Source organism: Mobula birostris, chromosome 8 (assembly GCF_030028105.1).
Source record: "Mobula birostris isolate sMobBir1 chromosome 8, sMobBir1.hap1, whole genome shotgun sequence".
NCBI lineage: Eukaryota > Metazoa > Chordata > Chondrichthyes > Myliobatiformes > Myliobatidae > Mobula > Mobula birostris.
The window spans coordinates 41,406,288-41,424,396 of NC_092377.1; the positions used below are offsets into that span (position 1 = coordinate 41,406,288).

Consider the following 18,109-nt stretch of genomic DNA (forward strand, 5'->3'; position numbering starts at 1 on the left):
GATGACATTTGTGTTTCAGATGATAAAAATCTAACTAGTGCACTGGAAGCCATAAGGACACAAAAGGAAATAACGTGTTTAGTAATGAAACAACAATGCATTGCACCTCTGCCTAAAAGACAGATTCAAATCTTTGATGGCGATCCATTGCAGTGTCATTCATTTATGAGGGCTTTCGAGAAGAGCATTGAAGGCAAGACTGATGATTCTGGTGACTGTCTCTAACAATTCACTGGATATGTTAGAAAGCTTGTCAAAAGCTGCCAGCAGGCCAGCCCGGAGCAAAGATTTCTCAAGGCCCAAGCCTCACTGCGGGAGCATTTTGGTGATGAGCAAAAAATTGCTGTGGCCAACATGGGAAAGATTCTTTCTTGGCCACATATCAAATCAGAATACATGTAAGCTCTTCAAGATGACAGTATTTTCCTTAGAGGCTGTTGCAATGCCATGGAAGAAGTGCAGGACATGTAAGAAGTACTGAGCCTATGGCAAAACGTGAAGTTAAAACTGACCCTGGAACTGATGAAAAAGGTGCATATTTAAAGCAAGCCATGAAACAATCAAACACAGCAGCAAATAATGCCCTGCTATCAAATGGCCTTACAAATAACATCCTGGTATGAAATGGTAGTGATCATGATTGATAGTTCCTACAACTCCAGTTTGGGTGCAGGCTAAGAAGAGTAACAAGACAGTGGTTACTTATGCTTTCCAAGGTCAAGAAAGTACAGTGAGCCTCATGAACAAGCTCAGCCTGACAAGAAAAGAAACGCGCATTCTCTTAGACATTGTGAGTCAAGAGAAGGTCGTGAGTAGCTAGGTCTTTTCAGGATTTGAATTGGCTGGCTGAGATAGTGTGAACTGCCTAACATCTATGCGCAGGAAAGTATGCCTGCTTCAGAGAAAACATTCTTTGTCAGAAGGATCTTCAGGAATAGTCTCATCTGAAGCATATTCATTTGCTGGAAATTGTGTCAGAAATTGAGCTGCTTATAGGGGTGACTGTGCGTAAAGCATTGGAGTCATTGCAAATGATTCACATTGTTAATGATGACCCTATGCAATCAGAGCAATGCTGGGTTGGACTGCTAATGGACCATTGAAAGGAGACTAAGATGGTAGAAAAGACAACACTAACAGGATTTCAGCTTTGCACTTGAATGAGCATTGGCAGCAGCAATTCAAGAGAGATTTTTGTGAATGCAGTCAAGAGGAGCAACCTGGTTTATCAGGAGAAGGTCACAATCCAGGATAGACTGCTTACCAGAAAGAGGACATTTGTGTGAATGTTGAGATTTCGTGTCTCCTGAGTCTTGGTAATATGTAGTTGTAATTATTTTAATATAATTAGGATGCTGGAATGTTGGAGCCATATGTCTGTTCTCTATCTGAATTGTAGTCTGTGTTGCACATTTATTATGTTTATTTTGGTAACTAGTCACATGAGTAGGGGTGTGATAAAAGCAAAGGGAATAAGTTACTTAATCGTGTTCTGTTTGGTGCTGGAGGCCAATGGACATCATATCTTTTGTTAACCACTTAATTATACTTATTTACACAAGTTTGCTGAGCTTGCATTACTTCAAGATTGTATGTTTGCTAGTTGTTAATAAAGGATCCAATACAGTTCTTCGACTCTTGGAACAATCTTTATTGAAGTGATTGGAGGGCACATCGTACAAGTATGACAAATTTGCGTGGGTTGCCAACAGTGGCAATTGGGTTAGCCAGAATTAGCTGCTGTAGTTACAATTTCATGCAGCTGTACCATGTCCCCCCACCAGTCTTCTCTTCCCACAAACAGTCACCAGACAACCTGTTTATCCTCCCTTTGTTCACCTTTCCCATTCCCTAAAACCTTTCTGTCCCACACCACTTCCAGTCACCCATTGTTCAGCTTATTCCTCCCTGACCCACTCCACCTCCCACAAGATGCTGGATATCTGGAGTAACACAAGCAGCATTGATGGAGGGAACTAAATAGTCAACATTTCATGCCGAGACCCTTCATGTGGCTCTGGGTCTGTACCTCGGCCTGAAACATCAGTTGTTTATTGTTCCATAGATACTGCCTGACCTGCTGAGTTCCTCCAGCATTTTGTGTGCGTTAACCTCCCTGGTGCTAATGTATGCCAGCAACCTTTCCTCTTCCCCTTTCAGACCTGATGTAGGACCTTAATCCAAAATGTCAACTCGTACCTTCTGTTTCCACAGATGCTGTTTGATTTGCTGACTTTTCCAGCAACCTGTTTTGGTGCCAGGTTCCAGCACCTGCCATCATTCAGTCTTCATTAAGAAGAACATATGTGTTTGGTGGACTACACTTAATGTCCAGGCCCAATTTGTTGTGGGTTTATGGTTACTATTATTTTTTATGTTCACATGTGTTGAGATACGATGAAAAATCTGTCCTCCATATCATCCATTCAAACTAATTCATTAGCACTGTTCATTGAGGTAGCACAGAGTAAAACAATAACAGTGTGCAGAATAAAGTGCTAAATACAGAGAAAGTATGGTGCAGGCGGACAGTAGGATCCAAGGTCACAACAAGGTAGATTATGGGGTCAAGAGTCCATCTTACCGTACTAGCGAAACATTCAATCCTCTTATAACGGGGGGCGGGGGTAGAAGCTCTCCTTGAACCTAGTGGTACATGCTATCAGGCTTTTGTATCTTCTACCTGATGGGGTGGAAAAGAGAACTGTCCCTTTCTTCGATTATGCTGGCTGTTTTTACTGATGATAGCAAGAAGTCCTTGGAGGGAAGGCCGGTTTCCCTGATGTGTTGAGCTGTGTCCACAGCTCTCTGCAGTTTCTTGTAGTCGTCAGCAGAACAGTTGCTGTACCAAGCTGTGATGCATCTAGATAGGATGCTTTCTATGGGGTATCAATAAAAAGAAATGGTAAGGTGAATGGGAATGCCAAATTTCTTTAGTCTCCTGTGGAAATAGAGATGCGGGAGAGCTTTCTTGGCTGTAGCATCAGCATAGTTGGATCATGATGGGCTCTGGGTGATGTTCATTCCTAGGAACCTGAAGCTCAACCCTCTTGACTTCAGCACCATTGATGTCACAGAAGTGTGTACACTACCCCACTTCTTGAAGTCAGTGACCAGCTCCTTTCTTTTGCTGACATTGAGGAAAAGGTTGTTGTTATGACACCATGTCACTAAGTTCCCTATCGCTTTCTTGTACTCCAGCTCATCATTATTGGAAATATGGCCTACTATGGTGTTATCATCTGCATATTTGTAGATAGAGCCTACTCTGCCCACACGGTCGTGAGTGTACGGGGAGTTTTATTAGGGTTTGAGGACATAGCCTTGTGCAGCACCAGTGTTGAGACTCATCATGGTAGAGGTGTTGCTGCCTATTATTGATTAGTCTGTTGGTCAGGAATTCAAGGATCCAATTGCAAAGGGAGGTGTAGAGTGTCAGATTTAGGAGTTTGGAAATGAGTTTGTATGGAATTATAGTATTGAAGCTGTAGTCAACAATAGTTGAACATAGATGTCTTTACTGAACAAATGCTCCAGAAATGAGTGTGGAGTTTGGGTGGTGGTTGTCAGCTGTAGACCTGTTTCAGCAGTAGGTCCATTGCAGTGGGTCAAGGTTGTTTGAGAGGCTGGAGTTAATGCATGCCACTACCAGTCCCTCAAAGCACTTCCATATTGTTGGTGGATGTCAGAGCAACCAGACTTTGGTCATTTCCTCTCAGTAGTATTTCCCTAGGAAGTGATTTAATTGCTTTGATTTCATTTGCTTTTTAATTCTTAAATGAGTTATTAGTTTCTAGAGTTAACTGTGTCCATTTTTTCTCTCTCTAGTATTTGACTTTTAAACTTAGAAAAAATGGAAGGTACTGGAAATAACTCATAAGGTTGATGAAATATTAACTTTGTTTCTTTCCCCATGGGTGCTTCTGATCTGACAAGCATTTCTGACATTTTTCATTTATTTTGAGAATTTCCTCATATACAGTATTCTGCTGCTACAGAACTTCATTTTGCTTTTAAAGAAACATTCAGTGTTGGTATGCAGATGTACTGAAAGTAACAGTGTCCGCTCTGCCTTTGTTAGAATTATTTCCGTCCTGACTGGCCGTGTACAATAAATGGACATACTTGAAAAATATACCTAATTAGGGATGACTGAAGATTGTACTTCTAGTTAAGTAAAAAATTTTGAAATCTAGGTCCTTTCCTCATTTCTACTACTTTCTCTTTATGTCAGCCTCTGAACTTGTACCTTTCATATATGGCTTGCTATATGCCTCATGCAGTCTCTGGAGTATAGAGTTTGTTAGTGGTACAGCAGTTAATATATTTATTTTCACTGATTACAGAAATATAGAGTTCATTGTGGTAGTACCTGAGGAAGAACTAATTGAGTAATGGCTTCCTTACTAACTTCGATTTTAAAAACTAGATGATTGGACAATGTGTTAATCATATTGAAAACATCCAGAAAGTAAGTGGAGGTCAATTACAGCAGCAACAGAAGGCCAGCCAGTAAAGTAAATGAGGTGGAAATAAGTCCTTTTCTGTCATGGAGCCAAATTAGAGAATTCAGATGAAAGGTCATCAGCCTGAAACATCAATTCTACTTTTGCCTTTGTATATGCTTGATTTCCTGAGTTTTTCTGCTCCTGAGTAGGCAGCTTTTCCTTGCTTCCCACTTCCTGCAGTAATGTAAACCATTTTAAGAAAACTAACATATTCAAAACACAAAAATATCTGCAGATGCTGGAAATCCAAAGCAATACACACAATACTGCAGGAATTCACCAGGTTTCGCAGTATCTATGGAAAAGAATAAACAGTTGACTTTTTGGGCCAAGACTCTTCTTCAGGACTGGAAAGGAAAGGGGAAGAAGGCAGATTAAAAAGGTGGTGGGGAAGGAGAAAAGCTAGAAGGTGATAGGTGAGTGGGAAAGGTAAAGTGCTGGAGATGAAGGAATCTGATAGAGAGGATAATGGACCATAAGGGAAAGGAAAGGAGGAGGAGACCCAGGGGAGGTGATAGGCAGGTGAGAAGAGGTAAGAGACCAGAGTGGGGAATAGAAGAAAGGAGAAGGGGAGGGAAAAAGAAGAGGAAAGAAGAAGGAGAAATCGATTTTCATGCCATCAGGTTGGAGGCTACACAGGTGGAATATAAGATGTTGCTCCTTCATCCTAAGGGTATCCTCATTGTGGCACAAGAGGGGCCATGGACTGACTGACTGACTGATTTATTTATTTATTTATTTTCCCCCTGAATGGGGAATCAGAATTAAAATGTTTGGCCACAAAAGGCTGAAATTTGGGCCACAAAGAGATAAGTGCCTGGAGGAAGATCAGTGGGGAGGTACTGTTTTCCCTCCCCACTAATCCCCCTCTGAGCACTTATTCCTGCAAGGGGTCAAAATGCTATCCCTGCCCATTCACCTTCATTCAGAGCCCCAAACAATCCTTCTGGGTGAGGCAACAAAATCTACATATCTGCTGGGGTTGTCTTTTGTATCCAGTGCTCCGATATGGCCTTCCCTACATTGGTGAGACCCATTGTAAATTGAGAGACTGCTTCTTTGAGCACCTCTGCTCCATCAGCCAAAAGCAGAACTTACTGGTGGCCAAGCATTTCAATTCTGATTCCTGCCTATCACCTTCCCCTGCAACCCCTGCTCCTTCCCTTCCTCCTATGGTCTCTCCTCTGCTGTCAGATTCCTTCCTCTTCTGCCTTTTACGTTTCCTACCCACCTGGCTTTATCTAACTATCCTCCTGTCCCTCCCCGCACCTTTTTACTCTGGTGTCTTTCCCTTTCCAGTCCTGAAACATCAATTGTTTATTCATTTCCACAGATGCTGCCTGACCTGCTGAGTTCCTCCAGCATTTTGTGTGTGTGACTTATTAAACCAAGTTGCAGTTCAGTGGTGCAAATTGTATTAAATTCAATTTGCAATAACATAACACCACATAAAACTTAAATGTCTTGATTTAATTCCTGTCAAATAAACAATTACTGGCAGTAACAAGTTGGTCTCCATAAATAGTACCACAAATTTATTTGTGACATTTAAAATTACCAATTGACATGAAATTGATTGCATAAAATATTTTCAAAAGGTAGTGTAATTTTTTGTATTGAGGTTGTGTACAACACAGCCTTATTTATGTTTTAGTGAATCTCATATTTTACTTTCTATTTTACAGTGTGCTATTTTATAAAATTATATCAATCAAATGTATTAGGCCATGGTTTGGTAGAACGGGTAGAAAAGTTGTGATCAGAAAGTAATGAAGAGAAGTATGAAGTGATCCATTTCAGTAGAAGGAGGTTCAATGAGGCAATGTAGATTGAAGGGCACATTCCAAATCATGTAAGCATGGAGTAGCCTGGGGGTTTATCTTTGAAGGTACCATGAAATAATTTGTAAAGGATATGGATTTTGGGCTTAAATGCAAGTATTGAATAAAAAATGAAAATGTTATTCTGAACCTTTATAAAGCTATGCTTGGGCTTGGCATTCAATACCATCATCCCCTCCTCAGTTTTAATCAGGAAGCTTCTGAACCTGGGCCTATTTACTTCCCTTTGCAATTGGACCCTCAACTTCCTCATCAGGAGCCCACATTGAGTACAGGTCAGTGATAAAATCTGTCCACTGACATACAGCACAGGTGCACCTTAAGGATGTGTGCTTAGCCTACTGCTCTACTATACGGATAGACACAGCTCAAACACCATTTGTAAATTCACAGATGAGAGCACTCATTGGTAAAATATCAGATGCGACAAGAAGGTGTACAGGAGTGAGATGGATTGGCTGGTTGAGTCGTGTCACAATAACCTCACACTCGGCATCAGCAAGACAAAGGAATTATTTGTCGATCACAGGAAAGGGAAGTTGAGAGCTCATGCACCAGCTGTTATTGATGGGTCAGCAGTGGCGAGGGAGAGCAGCTGAAAGTTCCTGGGTGTCAGCGATTTGGAGGCTCTGTCCTTGGTCTAAAACATGCAATCACAAAGCAGGCACAGCAATGGCTTTACTTTGCTTGGAGTTTGAGGAGCTTTGGTATGTCACCAAAGACTTACAGATTTCTACAAATGTACGGTGGCGAGCTTCCTGAATGGTTACATCCTGGTATGGAGGTTCCAGTACACAGGATCAGAAGAGGCTGCAGAGGATTTCATACTCAGCCAGGTCCATCACAGGCACAACCCTCTCCACTGCTGAGGGCATCTTCAAGTGTCAGTGACACATCCATCATTCACAACCCTCACCAGCTAAAACTTGCCTACCGTCAGAGAGGAGGTAGAGGACCAGGAAAACTCACACTTGATGATTCTGAAATAGTGTCTTCCCCTCTGCCATTAGATTTCTGAACACAACCTTGTATCCCTTTTATGTACTAAATATTTATTTTGTAATTAATAATATTTTGTCTTTGTACTATACTGCTGCTACAAAACAACAAATTTCATGTCATATAAGCCAGTGATAATAAACCTGATTCTGATTCTTGTAGTCACCACACTTTTGTACAGATCTAAAAGAACTGTACAAGATTGTGACAGGTTTTCACAACATAGCCAATGTTGCAAGATCTAGGGGACACAGATTTAAAGCTTTGTGAAGGAGATACAGAGGGAACGTGAGAAACAACTTTTTTCTGACATTAATTGCTATTAACCTGGATTTCATAGAAGGATTGTGCACTCAGAGGAGATGTATGATTTCAAAGGGAAATTGGGTTGGAACTTGAAGAGAAAATAAATCTACAGAATGATGAGAATAGAGCAGAGAAATGGGAGTGACTGGATTGCACTACAGAGAGCTGCTGTGGTCGACAGGCTGAATAAGCTTCTGTTGTGTAGCATTCATAAATAGAAATTGTAATAACTTATTGAGGATTACAGAAGGTTTATCTGTAGGGGTTAGAACTGCTTTCTTTTTTTATTATTACCATATGTAAGAAAGTAACATCAAGACAAATCATCTGCTATTATCTTCTTGGATTTGCACAGAGATAGGCCCATAACTGGGGGCCGCCGGCTCTAGGACAGTCATGCTATGAAGAAGCTCCGACTTCAGCAGCTCTCAGGCTGGGAAATCTGCCACTAAACTGTCAGGTTAAAGTTGGTATAAATACAGTGACCCCATAAATTGAATAAGAAACGTCCACTGCCAGCAGAAGGTGGAGCTTTTTAGTTCCATTTAATTTTGTTAGTTTAAATGAATTTAAGTATGTGTATGTGTATTTTTTTAAATTTTTATTTCTAATGGGCTTTGAGTGACTTTGAATGTGACTCTCAAATTCATCTACAAATATTCAATAACTTTGACAGTTTTGGTAGTTAATTAGCCTAGGGGTGGGATTTCATCAGCTGTCAAAGCCATTCTGTATTACAGCTCACCACTTACACTGAGGGACCTTGGCTTTGCTGTGATGAGCGGGGCAATATCAGTGAACTGAGAGACAGCCTCTCACCAGATGGGATTGCTTTAGATCACAGGTATAGGTACTCCAAGGGACTAGTAGACAGTGACTTTAAGACAGCAGATGATCTGCCCTGTTTTTGATTAATTGAGCTGTAGTGTTTCTACTTCCTAATTCTTTTGCTTTCCTTGATCCAGTTATTGTTGAGGAAATTACAACTTACTCAGTTTAGATTTCTTCCTCCTCTTCAATATTTGCTGAACCCTTTTGATCTGCATTAGTAAACAATGGGTGAAATAGGTTTTGGTTCAGGTTTCAACCTTTGGTTGAAAGTCGACTGACTCAACACAGTACAAGGCTCTGTTGTGAATAACAGGCTGTCAGACACTTCATCAAATGCTAACCTCTTCAGAAGAGCCGGGGAGTTAAGGAGGGATATAAATAGAATTTGTGCAGACACTGTTGCGTCAGTTGACTAAACATTTAAAATTACATTAGGAATCAGAAATTCAACCAAAATGAAGTATATTTAATAAAGAACTTGGCTTTACCATTCCGTAGACCAATGAATTGAATGGGATCCTGTAGTTAACAATAGAAAAGGTTGGAAACATCCATTTTCTGTTTTTATTTCAATTTTCCCACATCCTCCAATTTTTTTTTTTGATTTTCATTTCTGATTTTTGTGCCAGATCTGACCTGATATATTGTAGGATCGGAGAGGATGATGTAATAAATATCCCAAGATCTCATACTTAATATCACCCTCATATTATCATTCATTCATTATTTTTTTGGTAAATTCTCAGTTCCGTAAAATAAGAAACTCCTCTCATTCATGAAGCCACTAATCAGATCTAGAAATTTATTTCCTGAGATTCAAATAATGTGAACATGATCACTCATTCACTCTGTGTCAATCCTTCTTGGATGAGAGCACAATGAAATATATCATGCAGGTTTAATTTGTTTTTATATTTTATTTATTATGCAGGCAGAACATAAAATTTAGTTGTCATTGATAAGTAATTTTATGTGTTGTACTGTGTATAGCTAAATATGAAGCTTTAAACACCGGGTCTGGAGTTTAAATACTTCCAGACAACAGGGCATTTAATAAGATTATGAACTTAGTGCCAGTCTGGCAAATCTCAATTTCAGGACAGAAGCAGTGACTATTTCCTTGAATTTGGGAAAGTACTATTAAGTGGAAAATGCAGAGATTGTTTGTTTGAACTGTTCCATATATAATAAACCCCATCCTTTTATTCATAGGCTCTGACAAATGGACAACAATGGAAAGGAAACTGTTCAACAAAGCCCTGACTATACATAACAAGGACTTCTTCCTGGTTCAAAAAATGGTAAGAGAATTGTTGTAGGGCTCGTGCAATGATAAGTCAAAAAATACTGCTTTGCTAGAGCAGGGGCTCTTCGCATATGAAATTAGTTTGACTTACTTCCTTCAGCTTCTTTTGGTTGGAAGGGCAAGCTGATACTTTGTTGGCAGTCCCTCTGGGTCCTCACTGACACGCTTCTGCTCCATTTCTATAGGTTTAAATGTGGCTAGTGGGGGCAATCCTCTCAACATTTTATTTCGGCTACTGCATACTCCTTAATGGAGCTTCTTGTTTTTAATGATCCTTCTGCACTTTTAAGCAGTAATGGGCCAGGGATTGGCCCAAGCGAGTCAAATAGTTTTTTTTTTTGTCCCTCAAGAGGTATCAAGATAATCCTTGAATCTTTTCCTCTATTCACCTTGCTGTCTGTTGCAATGACTGGCTGTTTTGGGCGTGTGATATTGAACATGTTGATAGGTGTGATTAGAGCTTGCATGCTGTGGGTGTTGGTCTAGGACAGAACACCAAGCTTGAATCATTGAATCGTGAAGTTCCTCGTCAGATTCTGCCTTTCGTGAGGGGTAGCTCCAGAGGTGTGAAAAGTTGTTTTATTTTTCCCAAGATCTTGTAGACATTTTTTTTTTGCATTGGGATCAGAATTGTTCTCCTGAAGCTGGTGGGTAGAGAATCTTGTTTGGTGTGAGGCTCATTCTGCCACCTGCTTCATTAAGCAATGTCAGTAATATCTTACAATTTGTCCTTTAAGTGTTTGCAGGTTTAAATGTCAGATTGGAGTGGTCTTGGTTTTGGAAGTACAAGTGATGTACATTGAAAAGTTTCCCCACTTCTCATATAGATTACCTTCAGCCCAACAGGAAACTGGTTGGTGTGGTGTAGCATTGCTTCAGAGAAGGTTTAGTCTGATGAGGCAGCCTTGTTTGACAACATTCTACGATGAGATAGCTGGTAATGGATTGTGACAAGAGGATATTGGAGTAGCGTCACAGTATGGCATATAGTTGAGCAGATTGCGAAGCCCATGCCTGGAACTGTTAAAAGCCTGCAGAGAAGTGAAAGAATCAAATAAAGTTGGAGAACTCATGTTTTTTTTTTAAAAAAAAGAAAAGAACTTCATGAATGGTGTCAGTGTTACAGGCATTCTGAGGAAAGATGGTATAGGGAAGAAGAAATTGGGAAAAGGAAAATAGTGCACGTACAGACAGGGATATATAGGAAAAGATTAGGTGGTAGAGTATGTAGAATGCACTGTCAGATATGGAAAAAGAAATGGCTCAAATGAATTTGGCTGAATTACAGATTTAAAACAGCCTGGCACAGAATGCGGAGAAGGGCCAAATGTGGAAGGCAGTTGATTACTCAATCGAGTAAGAATCAATAAATGTGATGAACGTTCCATGCTGCAACTAGAATTGTCAAAAAGCTTAAATTCAATTGATCAATGAATGTTACGTTAGATAATGCACAACGCTATTCACTTTCCACAAGTGCATTACTATTAGAAATTAAAGACCATTTGTAATACAGTGCATTCTGGTTAATTGGGTCTTCAGTTAAACAAGGCAGATGCTTATTTGGGACAACTCTTAAAAATCAAACCTAATCAAGAAAATTGCCAAGATTCCCTTCATTTATTTGGGACACTATACCGCTTAATCGGGGCAGGTGACTGTTGCCGAGTAAGTTCTAACTAGTGTCAGTCGCGCACACTTGTGTGGCCATTAGACTTTACGTCATGCTTAAATGAACAGTTTTTTAAAATAGTGTCAGTTGCATGTGTTTGTGTTTAAAAAGCAGTGATTTTTGTCTCTGATAGTTTGCGAGAAATAAGCAGTAAGACAATTCCAAACTGTTTTGCTCACCATGGTTTCAAGCATTCAGGCTTGGAGATGCCAGAAGCAACCAGGAATGACATTGAAACGATTTCACTACTTTAACAAGTTAGGAACTACAAAAAATTTGAAGATATTGACAATCATCTTGAATGTTACAATGAAAATGAAGATATGGAGGATGCAATTGTTGATGGCATTGTATGAACCAGTCCATTGTCTGCACTGATTTTGGTGTTTGCATGTGCTAGATGGATTCCTCTAATAATTAGGAACAAATACAGTTTTATAACCTGTAGTAGTATTAGTAGTGTTTTTTTTTTCTTGCCCTTAACTCTGAGTGGAGTCATTGGGACGCCGTCATGACGGCGTTTTTTTTTAGCAGGCTTTCTTATTCTTACGAGGCCAAGTTGCTAGCTCGACGCTTAACCCAGCACGGATGGAAAGCGTGCAAGGGAGCCAGCTGGATTTGAACTCAGGAGCCTTCGCTCCGAACTCCGGCGCTGATGCCACTATGCCACCAGCCGGCCCAGAAGCGTTCTAATTTGTTCTGTATTTCATTTAAATACATAACTTGCTACTCAGCTTGTCTTTTTATGCCTTTTTTTAAAAACTATTTCCCTAAAACTTTTTCTAATTAGGGCAGTCTCTTCATTGGGCCAAAATGTACAAGTGCTGATGTGTCCCAATTAACTGTATATTAGATGAATTTGCAAATGGGATAGAAAAGGCATGTAAAAGGGGAATGTTACGATAGTCATGGGAGATTTTAATATGCAGGTAAATTCGGAAAATCAGTTTGGTTTTGGATCTCGAGAGAGAATTTGTAGAATGCCTACAAGGTGGCACTTTAGCGCAACGAGCGGTTTAGCCCATTTGGGGGAAAAGGCAAGCCTGGATAGAGTGTTGTGTAATAAACCAGATTTAATTAGGAAGTTTAAGTCAAAGGAACCATTAGGAGGCAGTGATCATAAAACGATAGAATTCACTCTGCAGCTTGAGAGGAGGAAGTTGGTCAGATCTGTCAGTATTACATTGGAGTAAAGGGAATTTAGAAGCATGAGAGAGGAACTGGCCAAAGTTGATTGGAAGGGGATACTAGCAGGGATGATGACAAAACAGCAATGGCAGGAGTTTCTGGGGGCAATTTAGAAAGCTCAGGATAGATACATTCTAAAGATCAAGTCATATTCCAAAGGGAGGATGAAGCAACCCATGTCTGACAAGTGAGCTTAAAGGCAGCAAAAAGCAAAAGATAGAGTATATAATTCAGCAAAAAATTGTGGGAAGTTAGTGGATTGGAAAGCTTTTAAAAATCAATAGAAAATAATTTTAAAAACCACAAAGAGAGGAAAAAAAAAAATCTGAGGTTAAGCTAGCCAATAATATCAAAGAGGATACCAAACATTTATTTAGATATATAAAGAGTGAAAGAGAGGCGAAAGTAGATATTGGACCGCTGGAAAATGATACCGAAGAGATAGTAATGGGGGACAAAGAAATGGCAGAGGAACCTAATACATATTTTGCGTCAGTCTTCCCTGTAGAAGACTCTAGCAGTATGCCAGAAATTAGGAAGTGTCGGGGCATGTGTGAGTGCAGTTGCTTGATAAGCTGAATGGTCTAAAAGTAGATAAGTCACATGGACCAGATAGACTGCACCCCAGAGTTCTGAAAGAGTTAACTGAAAAGATTGGGGCAGTTCCCCTCCAGCTACATATTCATTTGGGTAAATCTCTCCTTCAACTCCATGTTGAAGGTGTGACTATGGGAATTCACATGGGTCCCAACTACCTCCATCTTTTTTGTAGGTTATTTGAAATAGTCTTTGTTTCAGTCTTTCTCAAGTCCCCTCCCTCAGCTCTTTTTTTTTGGATTTATTGATTGCATTGGTGGTGCTTCCTGCATTCAAACACGGAACTCCAAAAATTCATTACTTTTGTTGCCAGATCCACTCTACTCTCAACTTCATGGTCCATCTCTGATTCTTTCCTTCATCATCTCAGACATTAGGTTAGCAGCAAGCACAGATAATAGCCCACAGATTCCCACAGCTTTCTTGGCAGTCCTTCCACCCACCCTGTCTCTTTGGGAATGCCTTTCTATTCTAGTTTCACGGTCTCTCCATGCCATCTGCTCTGATGACAAAACTTTGCACACAGGTACCTTTTGAGATGTCTTTCATTTTCCTAAACCTTGACTGCCCATGCACTGTTGTCAGCAGAGCCCTTTACTACAGCTCATCAACTTCCTGCATCGCAGCGTTCATCCCATCTTTTTGAAGACAAAAAGAGGGTTCCCTTACTCCTCATTTTTCATCCCACTGGTTTATTACGCAACAGATCTTTTTTGCAAGTTCTGTTGCCTTCAGTGAGATTCCCTCTTCTCCCTTTTCAATATTATGAATGATAATTTCCTTTCAATTTCCTCTACAACTGCAGGAGATGCATCATTAGTTCTCTTTTCTGAAACCCAAACAATTCTCCCTTTCAATTACGCACTTCCTTCAATCTACTGTTCACAATATGGTCTCCTTTACACTGGAGAAACCAAATGCAAATTGGATGGCTACTTTATGAAGCCCTTATGTTCAAGGTTTATATACAGTGGCATGCAAAAGTTTGGGCACCCCGGGTCAAAATTTCTGTTACAGTGAATAGTTAAGTGAATAGAAAATGAACTGATCTCCAAAAGTCATAAAGTTAAAGATGAAACATTCTTTTCAACATTTTAAGCAAGATTAGTGTATTTTTGTTTTGTACAATTTTAGAGTGGGAAAAAAAGGAAAGGAGCACCATGCGAAAGTTTGGGCACCCCAAGAGATTTGAGCTCTCAGATAACTTTTACCAAGGTCTTAGACCTTAATTAGCTTGTTAAGGCTATGGCTTGTTCACAGTCGTCTTTAGGAAAGGCCAGGTGTCACGCAGGTGAGAAACTGCTAGAAAGTTCAGCAGTCTAATGAACAAGGAGGCAATTAAAAGAGACAGAGAGTATGGCACGAGCTGAGACGCGAGCTGGGAAGTCACCATGGTAATAGCTCAGAGCAGTTGAGCTAACGGATGCTGGAATTTTGGATGGATTATAAAAAGTTGATCCTTCGGTCTGATAACAGCAGTGGAGACACGACACGAGAACTGGGGAAGCTACCGGAGAAACCACTGGTGGAGCTTAAGACCACCACGAGGGTGGAGTCGACGGACCGATTAATTTCGACCCGTGATTACCAGTGCGGGTAAGAGCTTGCCTGTGGGGGTCTGCTGGTGGTGAACCCGTGCCGTGGGTTAGTAAACCGTTCCCTAGAAGGGGCTCTGTCCATCTTGGGGATCACACGAAGTGAATCTGAAGACTTCGGAAGCAAGAACAACTAAAGCTGCCAATTTGAACATCAACTCAATTCTTTTTCTCTCTCTCTCTGTCTCTCCATCAATTCAACTCAACGCAACACAAAGTGAACTGAACTGCTTAAACTTATCTGACACCGTAAGACTGATATCTACCTCCTGGACTATTATTTTTTTACATCCACACACACATTTATGGAGATATATATTAGTTTATAACCTGTATTGTATTATTAGGTTTAATGATATTAATTCATAGTAGTAATAAATATAGTCTTAATTTATAGTAAACCAGACTCCAGGTGTGTTCCATTTCTGCTGGACCTTTTCAACCCGTCACAGGGTTCGTGACACCAGGTGATGCAAATTTCAAAGCTTTATAAATACCCTGACTCCTCAAACCTTGTCCCAACAATCAGCAGCCATGGGCTGCTCTAAGCAGCTGCCTAGCACTCTGAAAATTAAAATAAATGATGCCCACAAAGCAGGAGAAGGCTATAAGAAGATAGCAAAGCGTTTTCAGGTAGCCATTTCCTCAGTTCGTAATGTAATTAAGAAATGGCAGTTAACAGGAATAGTAGAGGTCAAGTTGAGGTCTGGAAGACCAAGAAAACTTTCAGAGAGAACTGCTCGTAGGATTGCTAAAAAGGCAAATCAAAACCCCCGTTTGACTGCAAAAGACCTTCAGGAAGATTTAGCAGACCCTGGAGTGGTGGTGCACTGTTCTACTCTGCAGTGACACCTGCAGAAATATGATCTTCATGGAAAAGTCATCAGAAGAAAGCCTTTCTTGCGTCCTCACCATAAAATTCAGCATCAGAAGTTTGCAAAGGAATATCTAAACATGCCTGATGCATTTTGGAAACAAGTCCTGTGGACTGATGAAGTTAAAATAGAACTTTTTGGCTGCAATGAGCAAAAGTATGTTTGGAGGAAAAAGGGTGCAGAATTTCATGAAAAGAACACCTCTCCAACTGTTAAGCACGGGGGTGGATCGATCATGCTTTGGGCTTGTGTTGCAGCCAGTGGCACTGGGAACATTTCACTGGTAGAGGGAAGAATAAATGCAATTAAATACCAGCAATTCTGGAAGCAAACATCACACCATCTGTAAAAAAGCTGAAGATGAAAAGAGGATGGTTTCTACAACAGGAGAATGATCCTAAACACACTTCAAAATCCACAATGGACTACCTCAAGAGGCGCAAGCTCAAGGTTTTGCCATGGCCCTCACAGCCCCTGACCTAAGCATAATTGAAAATCTGTGGATAGACCTCAAAAGAGCAGTGCATGCAAGACAGCCCAAGAATCTCACAGAACTAGAAGCCTTTTGCAAGGAAGAATGGGTGAAAATCCCCCAAACAAGAATTGAAAGACTCTTAGCTGGCTACGGAAAGTGTTTACGAGCTGTGATACTTCCAAAGGGGGTATTACGAGGTACTGACCATGCAGGGTGCCCAAACTTTTGCTTCAGGCCTTTTTTTTTTGTTATTTTGAAACTATAAAAGATGGAAATAAAAAAGTAATCTTGCTTAAAATATTAAAGAGATGTGTCATCTTTAACTTTATGGCTTTTGGAAATCGGGTCATCTTTTACTCGCTTAGCTATTCACAGTAACAGAAATTTTGACCGGGGTGCCCAAACTTTTGCATGCCACTGTACATTAGAAACAAGATGGTACCTAGGGAGAGGATAGGGCCAATCAAGGACAAAGGGAATTTATCCATTGCACCACTGGAAATGGGTCAATTAACAAATGAATACATAACATTCGTATTCATCAAGATGAAGCAAATGGAGGATAACGCGATTAGTGATGGGTAATGCTGATATTCTATGACATGTTGGTAGCAAGAAGGAAGACTCATCGTTTCCACTGATGCTGCCCGACCTGCTGAGTTCATCCAACGTACTGTAAGTGTAGCAAGAAGGAAGAGGTGTTTGCATCCTTGAAGATGGATGAGTTGGATGAGCTTTATAAGACCATAAGATATAGGAACAGGAGTAGGTCATTTGGCCCATCAAGTCTGCTGCACCATTCAATGATGGGCTGATCCAATTCTCCCATTCATCCCAACTCCCCTGCTTTCAGTCCATACCCTTTGATGCCCTGGCTAATCAAGAACCTATCTATCTCTGCCTTAAATACACTCAATGACTTGCCCTCCATAGCCACTCGCAACAAATTCCACAGATTTACCCCCCTCTGACTAAAGTAATTTCTCCACATGTCTGTTCTAAATGGACATCCTTCAATCCTGCCCTGTTGTTCTATACTCCCCTGCCATGGGAAATAACTTTGCCATATCTAATCTGTTCAGCCCTTCTGACATTCACAATGTTTCTATGCGATCCCCTCTCTTTCTCCTGAACTCCAGGGAATACAGCCCAAGAGTGGTTTTCCACAAAGTCAGACTGAGACCTGTATATAAATGTTTTGGATGAAAATGCAGGTGGGTTGTTTAGTAAGTTTTGAGATGACAGTAAAACTAGTGGAGCTTAACTGACAACTGTTGATACTTAATTTGGATTGTGAAGTAAATAATGCATTCATGAAGTTCTGTGGTGCGGTGCCAGCTGGAGCACGTCTGGCACATATTTCAGAAAAAAAGCTGAAATAAATAAGCTAATTAATTAGGTGCTGCTCAGAGTGATTTCAGTATCTCAGAAATTGCTGATCTCCTGGGATTTTTACACACGACAGACTCTGGAGTTTACAAAAATCATCCAGCGAGTGGATTTAACAAGATGTTTTCACTCACAGAACAGCCACTCGCTGGATGTTTTTTTGTTTTTGGCACCATTCTTTGTAAACTCCAGAGTCTGTTGTGTGTAAAAATCCCAGGAGATCAGCAGTTTCTGAGATACTCAAATCACCCTGGGCGGCACCTAATTAATTAGTTTGTTTATTTCAGCTTTTTTCTTAAAGATGTGCTGGACGCGCGCTGGTGCTCCCTGGCTAGCACTGCACCACTGATGAAGTTACTGAACTCCAGCATTCATTTGCAATATTAGAGATGCTAGCAATGATCAGCATGCCACTTAAAGATCCATGAGATAAAACTACTGTTTTGATCTCTGTATATGTGTTGCAACTTGATGTGTATTTCTACCATTTCCTATTTTAGATTAGCACATGCATTTTTTTTGCTTTT

The 18,109-nt window shown here is 40.4% G+C and overlaps 1 protein-coding gene across 5 annotated transcripts in view; it reads left to right on the forward strand.

Moving 5' to 3' along the window:
• Positions 1-18,109, forward strand: part of LOC140201255 (transcriptional-regulating factor 1-like) — a 241,606-nt gene that overhangs the window by 191,116 nt on the left and 32,381 nt on the right. For all 5 annotated transcript variants that reach the window (XM_072265045.1, XM_072265044.1, XM_072265048.1 and 2 more), the window contains one exon: positions 9,698-9,786. In XM_072265045.1, coding sequence (XP_072121146.1) covers positions 9,698-9,786 — 89 coding nt within the window. The remainder of the gene's footprint in view (positions 1-9,697; positions 9,787-18,109) is intronic.